Here is a 16,451-nt window from a genome sequence, read left to right on the forward strand (position 1 = left end):
AATGACTCGAGGAGGCCCATATCGAGGGTCTGAAAGGCCCCACGGTGAATGGCACAAAGGTATTAAGTTCATCTCAGGGACTGACCAGAAACGTGCCCAGGTCCTTCCCCTCGGTGCTGGGAAGCCCTGGTCTCCCTGCAGCATTTCGCACCTCGCTGGGTCTCCCGACTCGCGGCGTGGGCGAGCGCGGATCCCTGAGCTTCCCTCCTTCGCCTGATCGACGCCTAGGGACTCCTCTCCCCAACCTCCCCACTCTGACCACCCTGTCCTCTCCCTCCTCGGGGAGCCGCAGGAGACGCAGGCCGGGGTCCCCAGGCTCTCCGCGCGCACCCCGCGGCCTCCTCCGCGGGCCGGGAGCGAACGTCCCGAGCTCGCCCGGGTACAGGGGACCGCCTGGCCGCAGCGGAGCCGGGGCGGGAGGGCGCAGCCTAACGGTCCGGCGGCCGCGCCCCGCGCCCCGCGCCCGGCGCCCCGCCCGCGGCGCCGCGGTCGCCTCCCGCCCTCCCGCCCCCTGCGTCATGACGCCGGCGCCCAACGCGGAAGCCGCTCGCGGAGCGCCGGGTCCAGCCGCGGGCTGAGCGCGGAGCCGCGGCGGGCGCGGGATCCGGGCCGGGGCGCGAGCCGAGCGCAGCCTGCCGGGCCGAGCGGGCGGAGCGAGCCGAGCGAGGCCGAGCGCGCCAGCGGCGGCGGCAGGCGGAGCGGAGCACGGCGCGCCGGGGCCACCACCGGGGGGATGCGGCTACCTTCCCGGGCCGGGGTGTAGAGAGGGCGGGTCCCCGGCCTCGGGAGCGCGGCGGTGGAGGGGACGGAGGAGGCGGCCATGGCGACCCCCGGCAACCTAGGGTCCTCCGTCCTGGCGAGCAAAACCAAGACCAAGAAGAAGCACTTCGTAGCGCAGAAAGTGAAGCTGTTTCGGGCCAGCGACCCGCTGCTCAGCGTCCTGATGTGGGGGGTAAACCACTCGGTAAGGGCTCAGCTGCGGCGCGCGGTCCCCTTCCTCCTCCTCTTCTTCCTCCTCGCTCCCCTCCTCCTCCGACTGCAGCTGCTGCGGGGCGGGGAGCCCCAGCCTGCCCTGGCCCTCTGGCTGCTCGCCCGCCTCGGAGCCCCCAGCTCCGCGGCGCGCGCCCCCAAGCCCTCCGGGCCGCTCGGGCACCATTTGCGCCCCATTTAGACCTAGGGCCGGCTGCGGGACGGGGGTCCCGTGTGCATGTGAGTCTCAAGGTTGGTGCCAGTGCCCATACCGCCCCCCGTTCGCCCGCCTGCCCGCGGGTCTGTCCCCGCAGCCTGGGAAGCGGTAAGTTTGTGCGGGGCACGGCGCCGCTTCGGCTGACAGCCCCGGCGGGGGCTGCTGGGGGCCGAGTCTCGGCGACCGCTGCCCCGTGTGGGGGCGGCGCGGCACCCGCGTCCTCCGCTGGCGGGCGAGTGTACCTGTCCCGGGCTGGGCGCGGGCGAGCCTCCCACGGGGGCACTGGGGCGAGGATACCGGAGAGCGAGCAGATTTGGGGCAGCAGCTTTAGTGCTTAGGTCCTTTCTTTTTCCTTTAAAGGCAATATTATTGGGCACAATTCGGCTTTTTGGCAAAGCAGCAGCCCATGTAAATATGGCTCTGGCGTCGGGCGACATCCCTGCGCCTCTCCCGCATCGCCCTGCCGCTGTGCGGGCTGGAGAGCCCTTGGCGGGGAGTCTTCCTCCCCTCGTCGCCTACCCCCACTTTGGGGAGCCGGGCAGAAGTCACCGACTGCGGAAGGGTGGCCGGGGTGGAGACGGCAGGCAAGGGTCCCGGCGGGCGCGGGCGGAGGGGGTCCCGAGTTGTCCGCACCCGCTGTGGTGGGGGGGTGGGAAATGTTGGAGGAGAACGCGTGGAAAGGTTAGCGTCACTCACAGTCGGGGGTTGGAGGATGCGCTGCTGCGGGCTATGCGGACTGCGGTTCGAGGGTCTGAAATAGCCTCCTGCTGATCTGACAGCGAGAAACTCCTGCAGTTTTAATCCAGTTAGATAGGATCTGGAAACATGATCGGAGCTGTTGGCTCAGCCAGGAAAGTTTAAATGAGCCTGTGAATTTTGACCATGACCTTAACCACTGCAGTCACTTAGCATCTGGGAAAAGTGTAAGTCCGCTTCCCTTACTTTTGATTTTGATGACTGTCTGTATGTCCTTTTCAGCGTAATGGAAATGACAGAAAACCTTGTTGTTTTTTTAAAAAAAGAACACACTCTCAATGTAGTGAAGTTGTTTAAAATGCCTCAAAAGCATCGTTTTTGTTATTTTTCTTCCCCAAGTTGAGCAGGGGGAAGGGCGAGAAACAGTATCAGGATCGATCGTGTTTGCATGGAGTGTTTTTGAAAAAGTTGAGAAATGATTTTTTTATCCAGCTTAATGACTGATTCACTGAAGTTCATTTTAACTTCCTGACAACTTCTTTAGCTATTTGGGAGTGCAAGTTGTTGCAAGAGCATGCATTACCGCACCAAAAACTCCTCTCCCAAGTTTTATTACAGAAAGTGAAACGCTATTTTTCCTATGCAATAAGTTTACAATGTAGAGTTACATAGAACTTTGGTAAACTCTTTTATTATTTGTGTTATTAGTTTTGGGTCCCTTATTACTAGAATAGAAACATATTTTTTTTTAAAAAAAGGACGAATACTGTAGTGCTTACTCATATTAAATGGTGCCTTTATCTCCTTTGGAGTTCTGGTGTTTTGGTATGGAGAGTGTTTCTGTCTCGGGGTTTAATTTAGTAAGATAGTGTCAACAATATGCTGCCGAAAAAGAGTTTTCTTTCTGGGAACTCGTCTGAATTCTGGTTTGCCTTAGAAAATCTTGTAATCGTTCATGTTTTACTCTAACCACTTACGTTGCTACCTTATATTTATGAATTGCTACGTTTGTTTTAGAGTTTCTTGCTAATTGGAAATATTTTGAAACTAAGTGTTTCATAGTGTATGACTTGTAAATAGTATGTTTGGGGTTATTTTCTTTTGCTCTCAAGAAAAGTTTGCAATTTTGAGTATCCACAACCAGAGGAGTGGAGTTTCCATTTCAAGTATATCAATGTAAGCATGTTATTCATTCAACAGATACATTGGGCACATACAGTGTCAGCAACTATGGGAAGGATTGCTAAAACACCTCTAATATTTTTGTCCAAATATCTTTATTTTGAGGACTCTGAGTCGATATAAGAAAGGTCTCTTTCACAGCCTTCTTTTTCAAATTGTCTATTTACTGTGTTATTTTTGAAAAAAGAATGGAGGTGTAATATAAACATGAAATCTAAACACTTAGATGCCATGTATTTCTGGTTTGATTTCATTTTAGGTGACAGTGTCTGATATTAGACAAATGTTTTATATGACCTTCTGTGCACCAAAGTTTTTAGTATAATCGGAGAATAAATACATCAGCAGTTTGAACAAACAAGCATGGTGTTGTATATGAGCACCTTCCGCATACTGTGGTAAAACGCTCATTGGATCGGCGCTTTAAATCTTTCTTTAAGTCTAACTGTTGACCTTGGGCATGTTAAGGTCAGGTTTTTGCATCAGTGTTCGCACCTGTGAACCAGGACTGTTTAGATGATTTCCAGGTTGTTTTCTAACTCAAGATTCTACTGGTTTTTCGGTTTATGAGGTGTACAGTGTTATACTAGGATTCGTAGAATACTGTATAATACAAGTTGTCTTACTATTATAGCCTTCCAAATGCAGCAACATTCAGGGAATTTTCAAGACCTTGACTAGATGGAAAGGAAATCTACGGTGATTTTAAGAGACTGTGAACTAAGAGTTTGTTATATTGAATGTAGCTGAACTACATTGCAGTCTATTAAGCCAAAGTCGATTTGATTGAAATGTAACAACTTACAATTAAGGTGAAAATGTTCAAGTCTACTGAGGTGGTAATGAAAATCTTGATTTGGGCAATAATCAGAGTTGGGAATAAGCCTGCCATTGTGTGGTTAATTTGATATGTTACTGTTTTCTAACTTAAAATACTCATCAGTGAATGAATAATTGCCAATTTTTATTTTAAGTATTTTAAGCAAAGAATATAACTGAATACATAAAGGAAAAAGTGACTTAAGAAGGCAGTTTTTGTCTTGTTACATTTAGAATTAAACTAAAAACGATCAAGCAGTAAGCATCTTAAGATGATATTTTAATAGTGTGGGGAGCATGTTGAATGATACAAGCCAAGACTTGTTTTAAATAGATATTCTAAAAGACTTTTATACACAGTGCAATGTGAGCCTTTTAGAAATTAGTATTTTAAAACCTATATAAATATCCAAAGGAAAACATTATCTGTATAGAGAAATCTTAAAGTACATAAAACTTGTTTAAAACAAATAGAGTATTTAGAAGTGGCCAAGTATTGATGTTAGAGGCTTTTGGTTTAAAGCTGTAGAAGTTCAAATGAGCTTTGGCAAACATTTCGGGTATTGAGGGGTTTGGGGGGGCCTATCACAGTAGAAGGAAAGATTGGACAGAACCATGTGAAGAGCTGGGTGCTGGAGAGTGTGGGTGCGGGAGTGCGTGAGACTTTTCTGTACCCTTTGGCTCTGTTCTCCTTCATAGCTGACTGGTTTCCTCCACAGAGCAGGGAATGAAGGGTTCCAGTATTTCACATTTTGTCATTTCTGCTCCCCGAAAGGGCGTCCTGTCTCTAATTTAGTTATAAAAATCCCGTGGAAGGATTCCACTTGAGATTGGTCTAGCTTTGGTCATTTGTGGCCGTCCCTTGAACTAAGTAGTTATAAAAACATGGCAGTGCCTGCCTGTTGGCCTTGGGGAAAGAACAGTCCCCAGAGAGGGAAAGGGCCTTCCAGGCAGTGTCAGACAGGACTCTGTCCTGCTAGTAGAGCTGGATGCTTCTGGATGTCTTTGGGTACTTCCCATGGGCATCTGTGAGGGCCAGCCTGATGAATGCCGTGTGCTGTGGTATGTGGATTGGAGAATTCGTGGTGTCCTTGGTGGAGCATCAGTAGCTTTGATTATTTTCTCCACAGGCTCTGGGACTTGGAATAGATAAAGACCATATTGGGCACATCATAATTTTTTGTTTAGGTTCATGGGTTTTTATTTGGGCGCTGAAAAAAGATAAACTAAGGACCTTGACTTAATAGGATATAATAAAGCAATTAGATTAAAATTAAAGTTATTTAGACATTAGAAGAAATTCTTGAGTGGAACCCAGCTACCATTCATTCAAGAACTAGTCTTCTCACACTATTTTTTTGTTCTTTTTAACCTTTAAAGAAAAGAAACACACCAAGCAGACATACAGAAAGTTTATTAGGGAAGTTGCTTTATACTCCCTAAAGCTGGGGATTATATCCAGAGAAGAGAATACATTTCCTCTCCATTTATTAGATACTTTAGAGTGAACTTTAAGTATTTATACTTAGAGTGAACCCTAAGTATGTATACTTAGTACTTAGTGTTACTTAGTACTTAGAGTTACTAAACTTCATTACTCAGAATGATGCCCCATGTCAGGTCAATGATTTCTCTTTCCAGGTATCTTGATCTGCTGTGCCTTTAGAAAGGTTGCCAGCAAGAATTATAATAAACCACCAAATCTACTTTCAGTTGATTAGAAAATGCAGTCAGCCAGAGTAATTAATTCTGCTAGCATAGCCTTCGAAATACAAATTTTGGAATTGAAGGAAATTGGTGCAATTTGGCAAAAATGGTTTGTGGTTGGACAGATGAGGTTCATATGCTGACTTTGGCATTGATGGGATCTTTGAGCAGGTGATTTAGTCACTTGAGCCTCAATTTACACATTTTTAAAATGGAGATAAAGAGAATGACCTCACAGGGTTGAGGGTTAAATGAGATACTGTATTTAAGGCCTAGCACTGTAATTAGCACATCATAAGCATTCAGTAAATAATGCCTAAATGTAATAAAGTTCAAGTGCAGTTAGGATAGTGATATATTAAAAGAACCAGATCCCTGTTTCTCAAAATTTAAGGGGCATATCAATCATTTGGGGACTTTTAAAAAATGCGGACTCTGATGCTGGGCAGGTGGCTCATGCCCGTAATCCTAGCCATGCATTGGGAGGCTGAGGCAGGAGGATCACTTGAGGCCAAGATTTGGAGACCAGCCTGGGCAGCATAGCAAGACCCTGTCTCTAAAAGAATTAAAAAACAGATGGGCATGGCAGCACACACTTGTAGCCTGAACTATTCAGGAAGCTGAGATAGGAGGATCATCTGAGTCTAGGAGGTCCACGCTGCAGGGAGCCGTGGCTGTACAGTGCTCTCTAGCTTGGGTGACAGATCAAGGCTCCAACTAAATAAAAAATAAAATTAAAATGCAGAGTCTAATTCAGAGATCTGGTGGAGATGTTGCCTGAGACTGTGATTTAGCACACTCTTGAGTGGTGCTGATGCTGCAGGTCCACAGGCTGTATAGCAATAGAAGGAAAGACTTCACCACTAAGGATTCCTCCCCCGGCCCCAACTGTATGTGATGAGCCCTTAGAAGAATAGTGGCCCCATGAGATTAGAAAATTTGGGAGAAGAAATTGGGAGTTGGAAAGGGACACAAGCAATTAAGATTTAAGAATGTGGAATTGCAGGTGGTGGTGGGTGGATCCTGCAGTTACAGTACCGTGTGGGATGCTGGAAAGGTGTGATTGGAGTTTGAGAGCCTCTAGGGCTGGAATAGACCACTGAGACCTGCCCATACAGAATCGGTAAGTCAGATCTCCCCTGGAGGAGCGGGGACCCCATGGACACTTGGCTTTGAGGTAAGGACAAAGGAAAAAGAAACAGGAAGCAAGAGAAAACAGAAGTTGGCAGAATTAGATGCTCCCAAGTGCTTGAGGGTCATGGCTGTGCTTGGGCTAAAGTGGTTGATGGGGAGGGTGTGAAAGTTTAAAGACCTAAGGAATGAATGAGTAGAAGTGGAGGCAACTCTTCATTTTTGGGAAGTAAGTAGAAGGAAGATGTAAGGTGACATTGACATTTTGTTAGGAATTCCTGGTAGTTTCCTTGACTCAGTCTCTTCGTTTCCATTCCCACCTCTGTGACTCCTAACCAGATTTGTTTCCCTCCTTTCTTTGACTGATATTAAAACCTCCCAGCTTATTTCCCTGTTTCTGCATTTATCCACATTTCTTTTCCTTTTTGTGCCAGGGACTCCTGTGGCAGTCCAGTGAAGGCCATAGATCCCTTCTCAGAATGAGGCTTTTAAAGGAATAAATGAAAATACAAAGTATATGTCCTACCAAGTTCAAGGATCCCTTTAATTCTATTTCTGGACCACTTGGGAGTTCATGGAACCCCATTAAGAACCCTTGCAAGAATAAGATGGGGATAGTGTGGGTTGAGAAAGTGGGGAGAGCATGCAGCCGCCAGGAAGAATACTCTGGGGGGAACATGCATAGGCTGAATTCATTACCTGCCTAGGTCACAGTGCCTGGTACTTGAGATTTACAGCTGTACCCTTAACCACTGAGCTGTGCTGCCTGGGCCAGGCTCAAAAGTCATTCATTTCTTTTGATATTTTCTTAGTCTTAAGAGCTGTTCTTGGATGGACAGAGTATTAGCTGTTAACATGTGAGAGAACTACTTGAAAAACTTTTTCCTTTACAGAAAGAAAATCATTGCTAATGTTCAAAGTATATGGGGAGAGAACAAATACATTATTTATGAAAAATGCAGGGAATTTCAAAACAACTTATCTAAAGCTAAACCTTGCAACTCTAAATCTTTATAGTTTTTCAGCTACCTGGGTACGGTGATTAAGAGCTCCGGAGCCAGTGTTTGGTTGGCTATGTGACCTTGAACAAGTTATTTTTCCTCAGTTCCTTGTTTATAAAAGGAGGTAATAATACTACCTACTTTGGAAGTTTGTTATATGGGTTAAATTAATTCATGCCTGCAAAATGCCTAAATAGTTGCTGGCACATAGTAAGTTCTTAATATGCTAGCTGTCATTGTTACTATTCTTTAAAACAGAGATAGGGTCTTGCTTGATACGTTGGCTTGATACTGGTCTCAAACTTCTGGCATGAAGCAATCCTCTCACCTCAGCTTCCCTAAGTGCTGGGATTAGAGGCTTGAGCCACCGTGCCTATCCAGTTTTTTTTTTTTTTTAAGTATCTTAAATGCTAAGATGTAGCAAATTATTAGATTGTATGCTAAATCAATGGTTACTTTATCCTGTTTCATAGTAGAATATCACCTTGTGTACTTTTGAGTTATGAATTATCATTTTAGAATTATCCTTGTGCCCTTGCGTTACTTTCTGTATCTATTTTGTTATCATGTTCTTTCTTGTATTTTTCACACTTCTACTAGCAATTAGGTTCTTTGAAGTGTCAGAAATCTAATTCACATTCATTACTTGGAAGTTATGTCAGTTATTGACTTGATATTTCACCTTGTCTTTAAATATAGAGACAATGCAAGACGCGTCAGATGCAAAATGAATATATTGTGGACCTTGTCTTCACATTGTGCATAACTGCAGGGGACACAGACATAAAATAAATATATGTACAAATAACTACAGTGTCCAGAATGCTAGGGGTGAAGGGTATTAAATAGAGTGTGCAGAATATAGGCCTCATGAAGAAGACGACTTTGAGCAAAGGCATGAAGTAGGTGAAGGGCTTAGACATAAGGCAATTTGGGAGAAGAGCATTTCCAACAGGGGGTCAGCTGGTGCAAAGGCTCTGAGGCTGGTGCTTGCTTGGCCTGTTATGACGACTGCAGGGAAGCTGGTGTGGCAGGAGCACATCAAGAGTGGGATACAGCGGAAGGAGATGGGGCCAAGGTGCTAACTAGGACAGGATCATGATTACTTCTGCCTGGGGGACTTGGAGAAACCTTGAGAGGAGGGCCTAGAAGATTAAATAAAATCTCCCAGCTGCAGAAGATGGGTGACATGGTTCAGCTGTGTCCCCACTCACATCTCATCTTGAATTGTAGTTCTCATAATCCCCAGGTGTCACGGGTGGACCAGCTGGAGGTAATTGAATCATTAGGACGGTTTGCCCCATCCCATTCTCGTGATAGTGAGTTAGTGCTCGTGAGATCGGATGGTTTTATATAAGGGGCTTCCCTTTCTGTTTGGCACTCATTCTTTTCCTTGCTGCTGCTGTGTGAAGAAGGACGTGTTTGCTTCTCCTTCTGCCATGATTGCAAGTTTCCTGAGGCCTCCTCAGTCCTGCAGAACTGTGAGTCAGTTAAATCTCTTTCATTTATAAGTTACCCAGTCTTGAGTATTTCTGCATAGCAGCGTGAGAATGGACTAATACAGTAGGGAAAGGCATATGCAGCCGAGGGTCCGACAGCTGGCAGGAGCAAGCAGAGCGGAGAATGTGAGTAGCTGGCTTTGGCTGTGGCTGTGGGCGCAGTGGCAGTCCACAGGAACCTGTTAGAAATGCAGAGTCTTGGGCCTCTGCAGAGCTCTGGAGCAGAATGTACATTTTAACAAGAGCCAGTGATTATCAGCATATTTAAGTTGGAGAAACACCTATCAGGGTAAATCTTTGGTTTCAGGTTCCTTAGATGTGCCTTCAGGGGCTGGTGGGAGGGGGCCAAGCTGGTGGGGGAATTTAGCCTTACTTCAGTTTCCTCCAGAACAGCCTTGTTTTTGTCCTCATTGTCATCTCTTTCTGTTTTTTTTTTAAACTGGGGCACTGAATATAATATGTAAAGGGGGTAAAAAATGTCCTGCAGCCAACAAGATTGAAAACCGCAGAGGAACACAATGAGAATGTCAGGAGATGGTTAAAAGGGTACTTTGAGGCCACCTTTGAAGGGCCAAGTAGTTGATGTTTGCCAGAGAAAAGCCAACGGTTCTGACCAGGGTTTCTTTAAAATTTGCCACAATTCTCAAATGGCACTCGACCCGGAAGTTTTACTGCCTCTTTTAGTATCTTCTCTACTCTCTGAAGTCATTCTTCTTTTTCCGTTCTCCTTAAACTTCCACCTAGTGTCCTGTCCCTCCATCCTCCTCTCAGGATATAACCTCATTTAGAAAGCATGGAACAAATAGAAGCCATCAGCTTCTGCTCATCCTACCATCCCATCTAAATTGTGGGCAGCTGGGTCTGTCAGTCTGCAGACATGCTGGAGGGGCCGCCCTGCCTGGTTTGGCAGCTGCTAGCCATATATGGCAATTTAAATTTCAGCTAATAAAACTTAAAATTCAGTTTCTCATATCAAGTGCTCAGTAGCCACATGTGGTTAGTGGTTACTGGATTGGACAGTGAAGATACAGAGGATTCCCACCGTTGCAGTACCTTCCACTGACCAGGCTCACCGCTCCAGCACTTCCCATCTTGAAAGCAAAATAAACTCTGCAATAACAACAGAAGCTGTCCTTCACCCTTAGTCTCTCACTTTAGTTAGGGTCTTCTCAGACTTTCTGTTCCTTTTTTGTTTTTTTTTTTGGCCTAGGCAATGAGTTTTTTGGCCTAGGCTGGAGTGCATGGTGTGATCATGGCTCACTGCTGCCTCAAACTGCTGGTCTCAAGCAGTCCTGCTTCAGACTCCCTAAGTGCCGGGATTACAGATGTGAGTCACCGCACCTGCCCTGTTCCTTTTCCTAGCAGGAGTGAAAGCTGAGGTCTCCTATTTCTGTAGAGACACCCTAGTCCCCACCCTCAAATTACCTGTCGTGGTGTCCTTATTCCATTCTAGCTTTCACCTCCAGCACTCTGAGGAAACTGCTCATGTCAGCGTCACTGGCAGTGCTCATGTTTTCAAATGCAGGGGGCTCCTTTTTTTTGTTTGCTTCTTGTTTTCCTTCTGCTTCACTGGCCACTCCTTAGGCACAGGCTCCCCTTTTGCTCAGTGTGTAAATGTTGAAAGGCCCCCGGTCTCTGTGCAGGGTCGCCTTCTAAAATTACATTTACTTTGCCTACAGGATCTCATTTAGTCTCAGGATTTTTTATACCATTTTACAGTGATGGTTGAGAAATTTTTAACTTTAGCTCTGACTTTCCTCTTGAGCTCTATATTCAGTTTCTTACCAGGTATCTTCACATGAATACCTAATAGACATCTCAGATGTCCCAAGCAGGCCCTTGATAACCTCCCCACACTCCGCCCCATCCTCATCATGCCCTAAACTGGCCTCTTCCCATCTCAGAAAATGGACCACCATAGACCCAGGTGTTCAAGCTTAACCCTAGGGACTAACCTCGATTACGCTTTTTTCCCCACCCCTTCCCCACATCCCATTTTTGAATCCTGAATCCACATGCTTCCCTCTTTCTATTTGAATCCTCTTTCTTAGGAACACTATGTAGCCTCCTGTTTGGTCTCCTGGCATTCACTCTTGCCCTGTTTCAGTCTACCTTCTCTGCAGCAGTGGCAGAGAAATCTTTTTGAATTGTACATGATTTTGTGTCATTTCCTCAGTTAAACCTTCCAAAGGCTTTACATTGCATTTAGAATAAAATCCAAACCTTTTCTGACCTGCAAGATCTTACTGGCCTGGGCCCCACTTTACTCCTTGCCCTCATCCCATAATACCCTCTTCATGATTCCTGTGTTCCAGCCACCCTGTGCTTTTTCTGTTCCTAAAGGCAAGCTCACAGCAGCCACACATCTTCAATCTTTATTTTTCTCTTTGTCTGGAATGTTTTTCCCTCTTTTATTTTTGTTTTTGAGACAAGGTCTCACTGTGTTACCTCAGCTGGAGTGCAGTGGCACGATGATAGTTCACTGCAGCCTTGAACTCCTGGGCTCAAGTGATCCTCCTGCCTCACGCTCCTGAGTAGCTGGGACTACAGGTGTGCACCACCATGCCTGCAAAATTTTTGAAATTTTTGTAAGAGATGGGGTCTTGCTGTGTTGCCCAGGCTGGTCTTGAACTCCTGGCCTCAAGTAACCTTCCTGCCTCAGCCTCCCAAGGTGCTGGGATTACAGGCATGAACCACCATGCCCAGCCTTCCCTCAGATCTTTGGATGGTTGGTTCCTGTTAGTCATTTTGGTCTCTCAGCCAAGGAGTTGGCTTCTCAGATGGCCTCTCTGACCCTCTAAGCTAAGGGAGCCCCTCCACTATCACACTGTTATTTTCTCTGTGACACTTAACACTATCTGAAACTGCGTTGTTTACATATTTGTTTATCTCCCCCAACTAGAACAGTAAGTTCCGTGGCAACTGAGACTTTTTCTTATTTACTAGCTGTATCCCTGCACCTAGAACAGTGCATTTAGATAGTAAGCGCTCAATGCGTATTGTTGAATGAATGAGTGGGGCTGGGATTCTAAACTCTAGGCCATTAGTGCTCAGGTGGTGCACCATGAGGCCTCCCACATTCAATTTTCATCAATGTGTAAAGTTTATTTTTGTTATAATCAAGCATAGAGCATTTTAGAGCATTTTGCTGAGTGGGTTGTGCAATGCATTAGAGACTGGGGAAAAACTTGCTGCAAATTGGTGATAAGAGGTATGGGGTAACTGCAAGCCGGTGCCAAAGAAAGAGGTTATGTTTACAGCAGCATGCAAGAACTGTGTCTCGTGAACACGACAGAGAAGATTCAGAAAGTAAACAGCTTTTCTCAAGCAATGTCAGATGTTGAAGGGCCGCCAAGTGAATTGCATGAAGACTATGAATGCATTTCTAAATAATCTGAGATGTTATGTAGAAGAGTGTGCTGCAGTGTTATTACTGATTTGTTCTTTTAATGACTTCAGACATGCCTCTACAAATTCTAGTATTCAGAAGTGTGCTATAAATTAAGTTTAAGATTCCATAAACATCGTAAGAATAATGATAATGGCATTATCTCAAGCCTTCGTGGGTCTTTCTGTTGTGTGTTGTTTCTGCTGGTTCCTCTTCGTGGTGCCTTGTTGCCATTTATGTTTGGTTCATTTTGGCTCTGAGCTGCTCACTTCCCTTGGATAGTTATTCAGGGAGCAGTCTTCAAGTCTTAGGGGTAAAGATGTATTCTTCCAGAGAGAATTGTTTGTTTTTGCCACGTCTAGGGGTACTGCAGACCAAGACCATTTGAAACTAAATTCACAGCTTAGAATTTTTTGGACCTCATTATTATATAAAATTGGGCTGCAGTCCCTGGGGTGGAATGGGTAGACCCATTGTAGCCTTATGAGAAAAGGTTTCCTATTAGACTGCACACCTTGGGTGGGCCCTAGGCTTGATTTTTGTTCCTGTCAACCTATGATGGTCCTGTCAACCATCAGAGCCCTTAGAGCCAAAGTGGCTTCCATGACTGACTTACTCTGTGCGCTTCCAGTTTTCACTAAGATTTTGGCAGGCCAACTCTCTCCTGCCTCTTCCAACTCTTTGATGCCTTCAAGAAGATGTTTGGAAATATTTTATTCAGAATATTTACTTATTTTCAGTGCAGAACTGACCTAAGTAACCCTATCAGCGGAAATGCAAATCGGTATCGGAGTTTCAAAAGAGAGAATCCAACAGTAAGTGGGACAGTGAGAAGCCAGAACATGGTGGTGCTTCTGCGGCCTTCCAGGGATGGATCCCCGAGGGGAGTCAGTGGGACAGGAGGTGGGACTGCAGGAAGGAAGGAGGCCATTGCTGTCCTCCACGGCTGATGGGAACCTGAGCTTGGGCAGGGGTAACAGACAAAGGATGTGCTTAGAGATATTTCAGGTAGAATTGGTTGGATTTGGTGACTGTGTTAGGGAACAGATAGGAAAGAGTCAAAAATGACTCACCTAGGTCAGTTTCTTACCATTCACACTCTTCATTACATTATTGTTATTTGGGGGCTGTTAGCTCCTGGTGGGGTACCCCTGCCCCTTTGCCACGACTGGGATAGTACACACAGATACGATGAGACAGCAGAGGATTAATAAACTGCCCTGGGAGAGTTAGTGGTAGGCTCTTGAAATTCTGCAAGAATTGAGTTAGAATTGACGTGGTGGATAGAGAAGCTGGAAAAAACACATTACAGGCAGAGTGATGCATACAAAAGCATAAAGGGTATATGGCATTTCCGGGGAACTGCCAAACCCTTCTTCAGGTGCCACTATACTTATTGCCTTCTGATTTTATGCTTTTATTCGTTTCCATTCTTACGGACATGTTCTTCTTTATATTACTTTTGTTTGTCTTAGTTTCTCTGGGCTTGGTCATCTGGGCTTAGACACATATTTGCAAGTTGCTAGACACCCTAACCTTCAGAGCTTAGTTTATTTGTAGTTGTAGCAAGTAAGCCTTGCTTTAGTTTTTTCAACCTGGACTTTAAGGAAGGTGTTTGGTATCAGTCAACCCAAGAGTGACCTCTATAGCATTCCACATGACCTGCACAAAGGCTCCACATGGTGGGGGCAGGTGGGGGCTGACATCAGTATTGCCACCTGCACACCATAGCAAGGGGCTGCATTAGCCAGAGACAGGAACCCTTTTTGTGAGTTGTCTGCACAGAGGAGGCTCATTTTCTGATGTGCACAGAGGTGCCTGTGTGCTAGCAGCTGCCCTGCTTTGCCCTGCTTTTCTCGGGTCATGCATCCAAAATTTCTCATGTCACATTCCCGAGCATTGGTGTCTTTGAAGGCGCTTTCAGGTGGTGTTGAGGCTGGACAGAAGAAAAGAAAGTGGGCTTTATAAAGTACCCTTGGAGATCTGAATCTGCTTTAGAAAATGCACAGTTGTGCAGTCTTGTCTGCTGCTACATGCATGCCATTATAGCAGATTCACTTGTATGAGATTGGCATATCTGGAATGTGGCGTAGGATGTAGGAATTGGTCCATATGCAGTTTTCCTTGAGTACACCACTGCCTCCAAGTATCAGCAGCTAGGAGCAAAGTACACTAATACAGCCCAAGGCAGCAAGCCAGATTGGGAAGCAGGACTGCATACCTTACTCTTGAATCTGTGTTCTTCCTCCTGAGTCCAGCAGCTGGGTGCTCCATCTCAGAAGCACTCATTTCAGGGTTCTCTCCAATCTTTGAGTATTTTGTCCTAGTCTCTGTAACTTAGAAGTTTGATTATTCCTTATATTCTTTCCATCAAGTGATCCTCACTTTTGTATTTCCAAAGTCCATTATATACTTATTAGAAATTATGCTAAAATACTGTTTTTCTTTTTTTAGGATTTTTTATTTTTAAGCATTCTGATGATAGAGTTTCACAGTTTTTGAGTGGTCTGCCTAAAATCTGGATTTTAGTGTGTGTAAAATATGTGTATTTAGAAATACATATATTGCATTACAATAAAAGTGTTTGTATTTACAGTGTATTTTGAACAACTATTATCTCCAGGCTGGAGGCTTCCCAAAGAAAGATGTAATTATTGTTGGTTTTTTTGTTTTCAAGGATAAGCAGGTCTAGATGTAGTAGAAGCTGTGTTGTCCAAGTGGCCCATAGCCTAAAAGGTTTGAAGATACTGCTCTAAACAAGCAGAAGATTAATTTCTTTGTGGGCTCTTTGAGTTTTGTTACTAATCCTCCACTGGCCCTCCCAGTTTTGCACATTCCCAGGTGTCTAGTGTGTTCGGATGTCTTTAGCAGGTGTGTCCTGACCCCTGTGTTTCCATGCTCCAAAATGACCTCTATCCCTGCACTACTTAGCAGCTATCTTTTTCAACATTGGCCCTAGGTTGCTTCTGCGACCAGAAACGGGAGCAGAAGTTTCCTTCTCAACTGTCCGCTGTCTCTTAGACCAAGTCTGCAGGCTTTTACCACATTAGGCCTAGGAGTACATTTCCTGTAGAATCAAAGGGCCAACTTACAAATGAATGTTTGGAACACAACCCATTCATAAATTAGGCTCTGCTTGCACCCAGATGGAAAGTTAAATGCTTTGGCATCAAAAGAACTGTTGGGAAACAGATATTGTTTCTGAAATGATGATAAATCCATAAGGCACTTGCTTTTTTGGCACATTACACCAAAGTAGTAGGACAGGAGCAAATTTTAGGGACATTAAAAAAAAAATAGGTTAGGAGAAGCTAATACATCTTTTTGTCTAATTCACTTTTCTCTCACAGTTCTGGCATCAGATGCTCACAAATGTAACATATGCCAATGAATATTTGAGCCAGAAAACAGCCAATATTGAATATTTTTATTATGTTTTATATAAAGCTTCTTTTTTCATATGCTTATTTAGGTGAACTAGAAATACGATTTCAGTGGAATTTAAGTTCTAATAAGTACAGATATGTAGCATATTTCCTGAAAAACTTGAAAAACACACACAAATTTAAAGAAAAACTACCATAACCATTCTCTCAAGAAGCAACCAGTGTCAGTGTTTTACTGTGTTTCTTTCCAATATCTTTTAAAAAAAATCTCATTGAGACTGTTCTGTCTGTATATTTCATCTTCCTATGTATTCTTCACAATGATTTTAATTTTTTTGATGACTGCTTAATAATTAGGTTGGTGCAAAAATAATTGCAGTTCTTGACATTACTTTCAGTGGCAAAAACTGCTATTACATTTGCACCAATCTAAATAGTTTAATGAAGTTTAGTAGT

The 16,451-nt window shown here is 44.8% G+C and overlaps 1 protein-coding gene across 2 annotated transcripts in view; it reads left to right on the forward strand.

The window, feature by feature from the left end:
* The first annotated feature begins 565 nt into the window (after window positions 1–565).
* PIP4K2A (phosphatidylinositol-5-phosphate 4-kinase type 2 alpha) overlaps window positions 566–16,451 on the forward strand; it is a 175,820-nt gene continuing 159,934 nt past the window's right edge. Inside the window, exon 1 of one of the 2 annotated variants that reach the window (XM_064368359.1) lies at window positions 566–964. In XM_064368359.1, coding sequence (XP_064224429.1) covers window positions 821–964 — 144 coding nt within the window. In that variant the 5' untranslated portion in view covers window positions 566–820. Of the gene's footprint in view, window positions 965–1,900; window positions 2,110–16,451 lie in introns of those variants that run through there. The other variant, XM_064368360.1, reaches the window with a different exon arrangement.

This window comes from Aotus nancymaae, unplaced genomic scaffold, assembly GCF_030222135.1.
Source record: "Aotus nancymaae isolate 86718 unplaced genomic scaffold, 86718_ANA_hifiasm-v0.15.2.pri h1tg000077l, whole genome shotgun sequence".
Lineage (NCBI taxonomy): Eukaryota > Metazoa > Chordata > Mammalia > Primates > Aotidae > Aotus > Aotus nancymaae.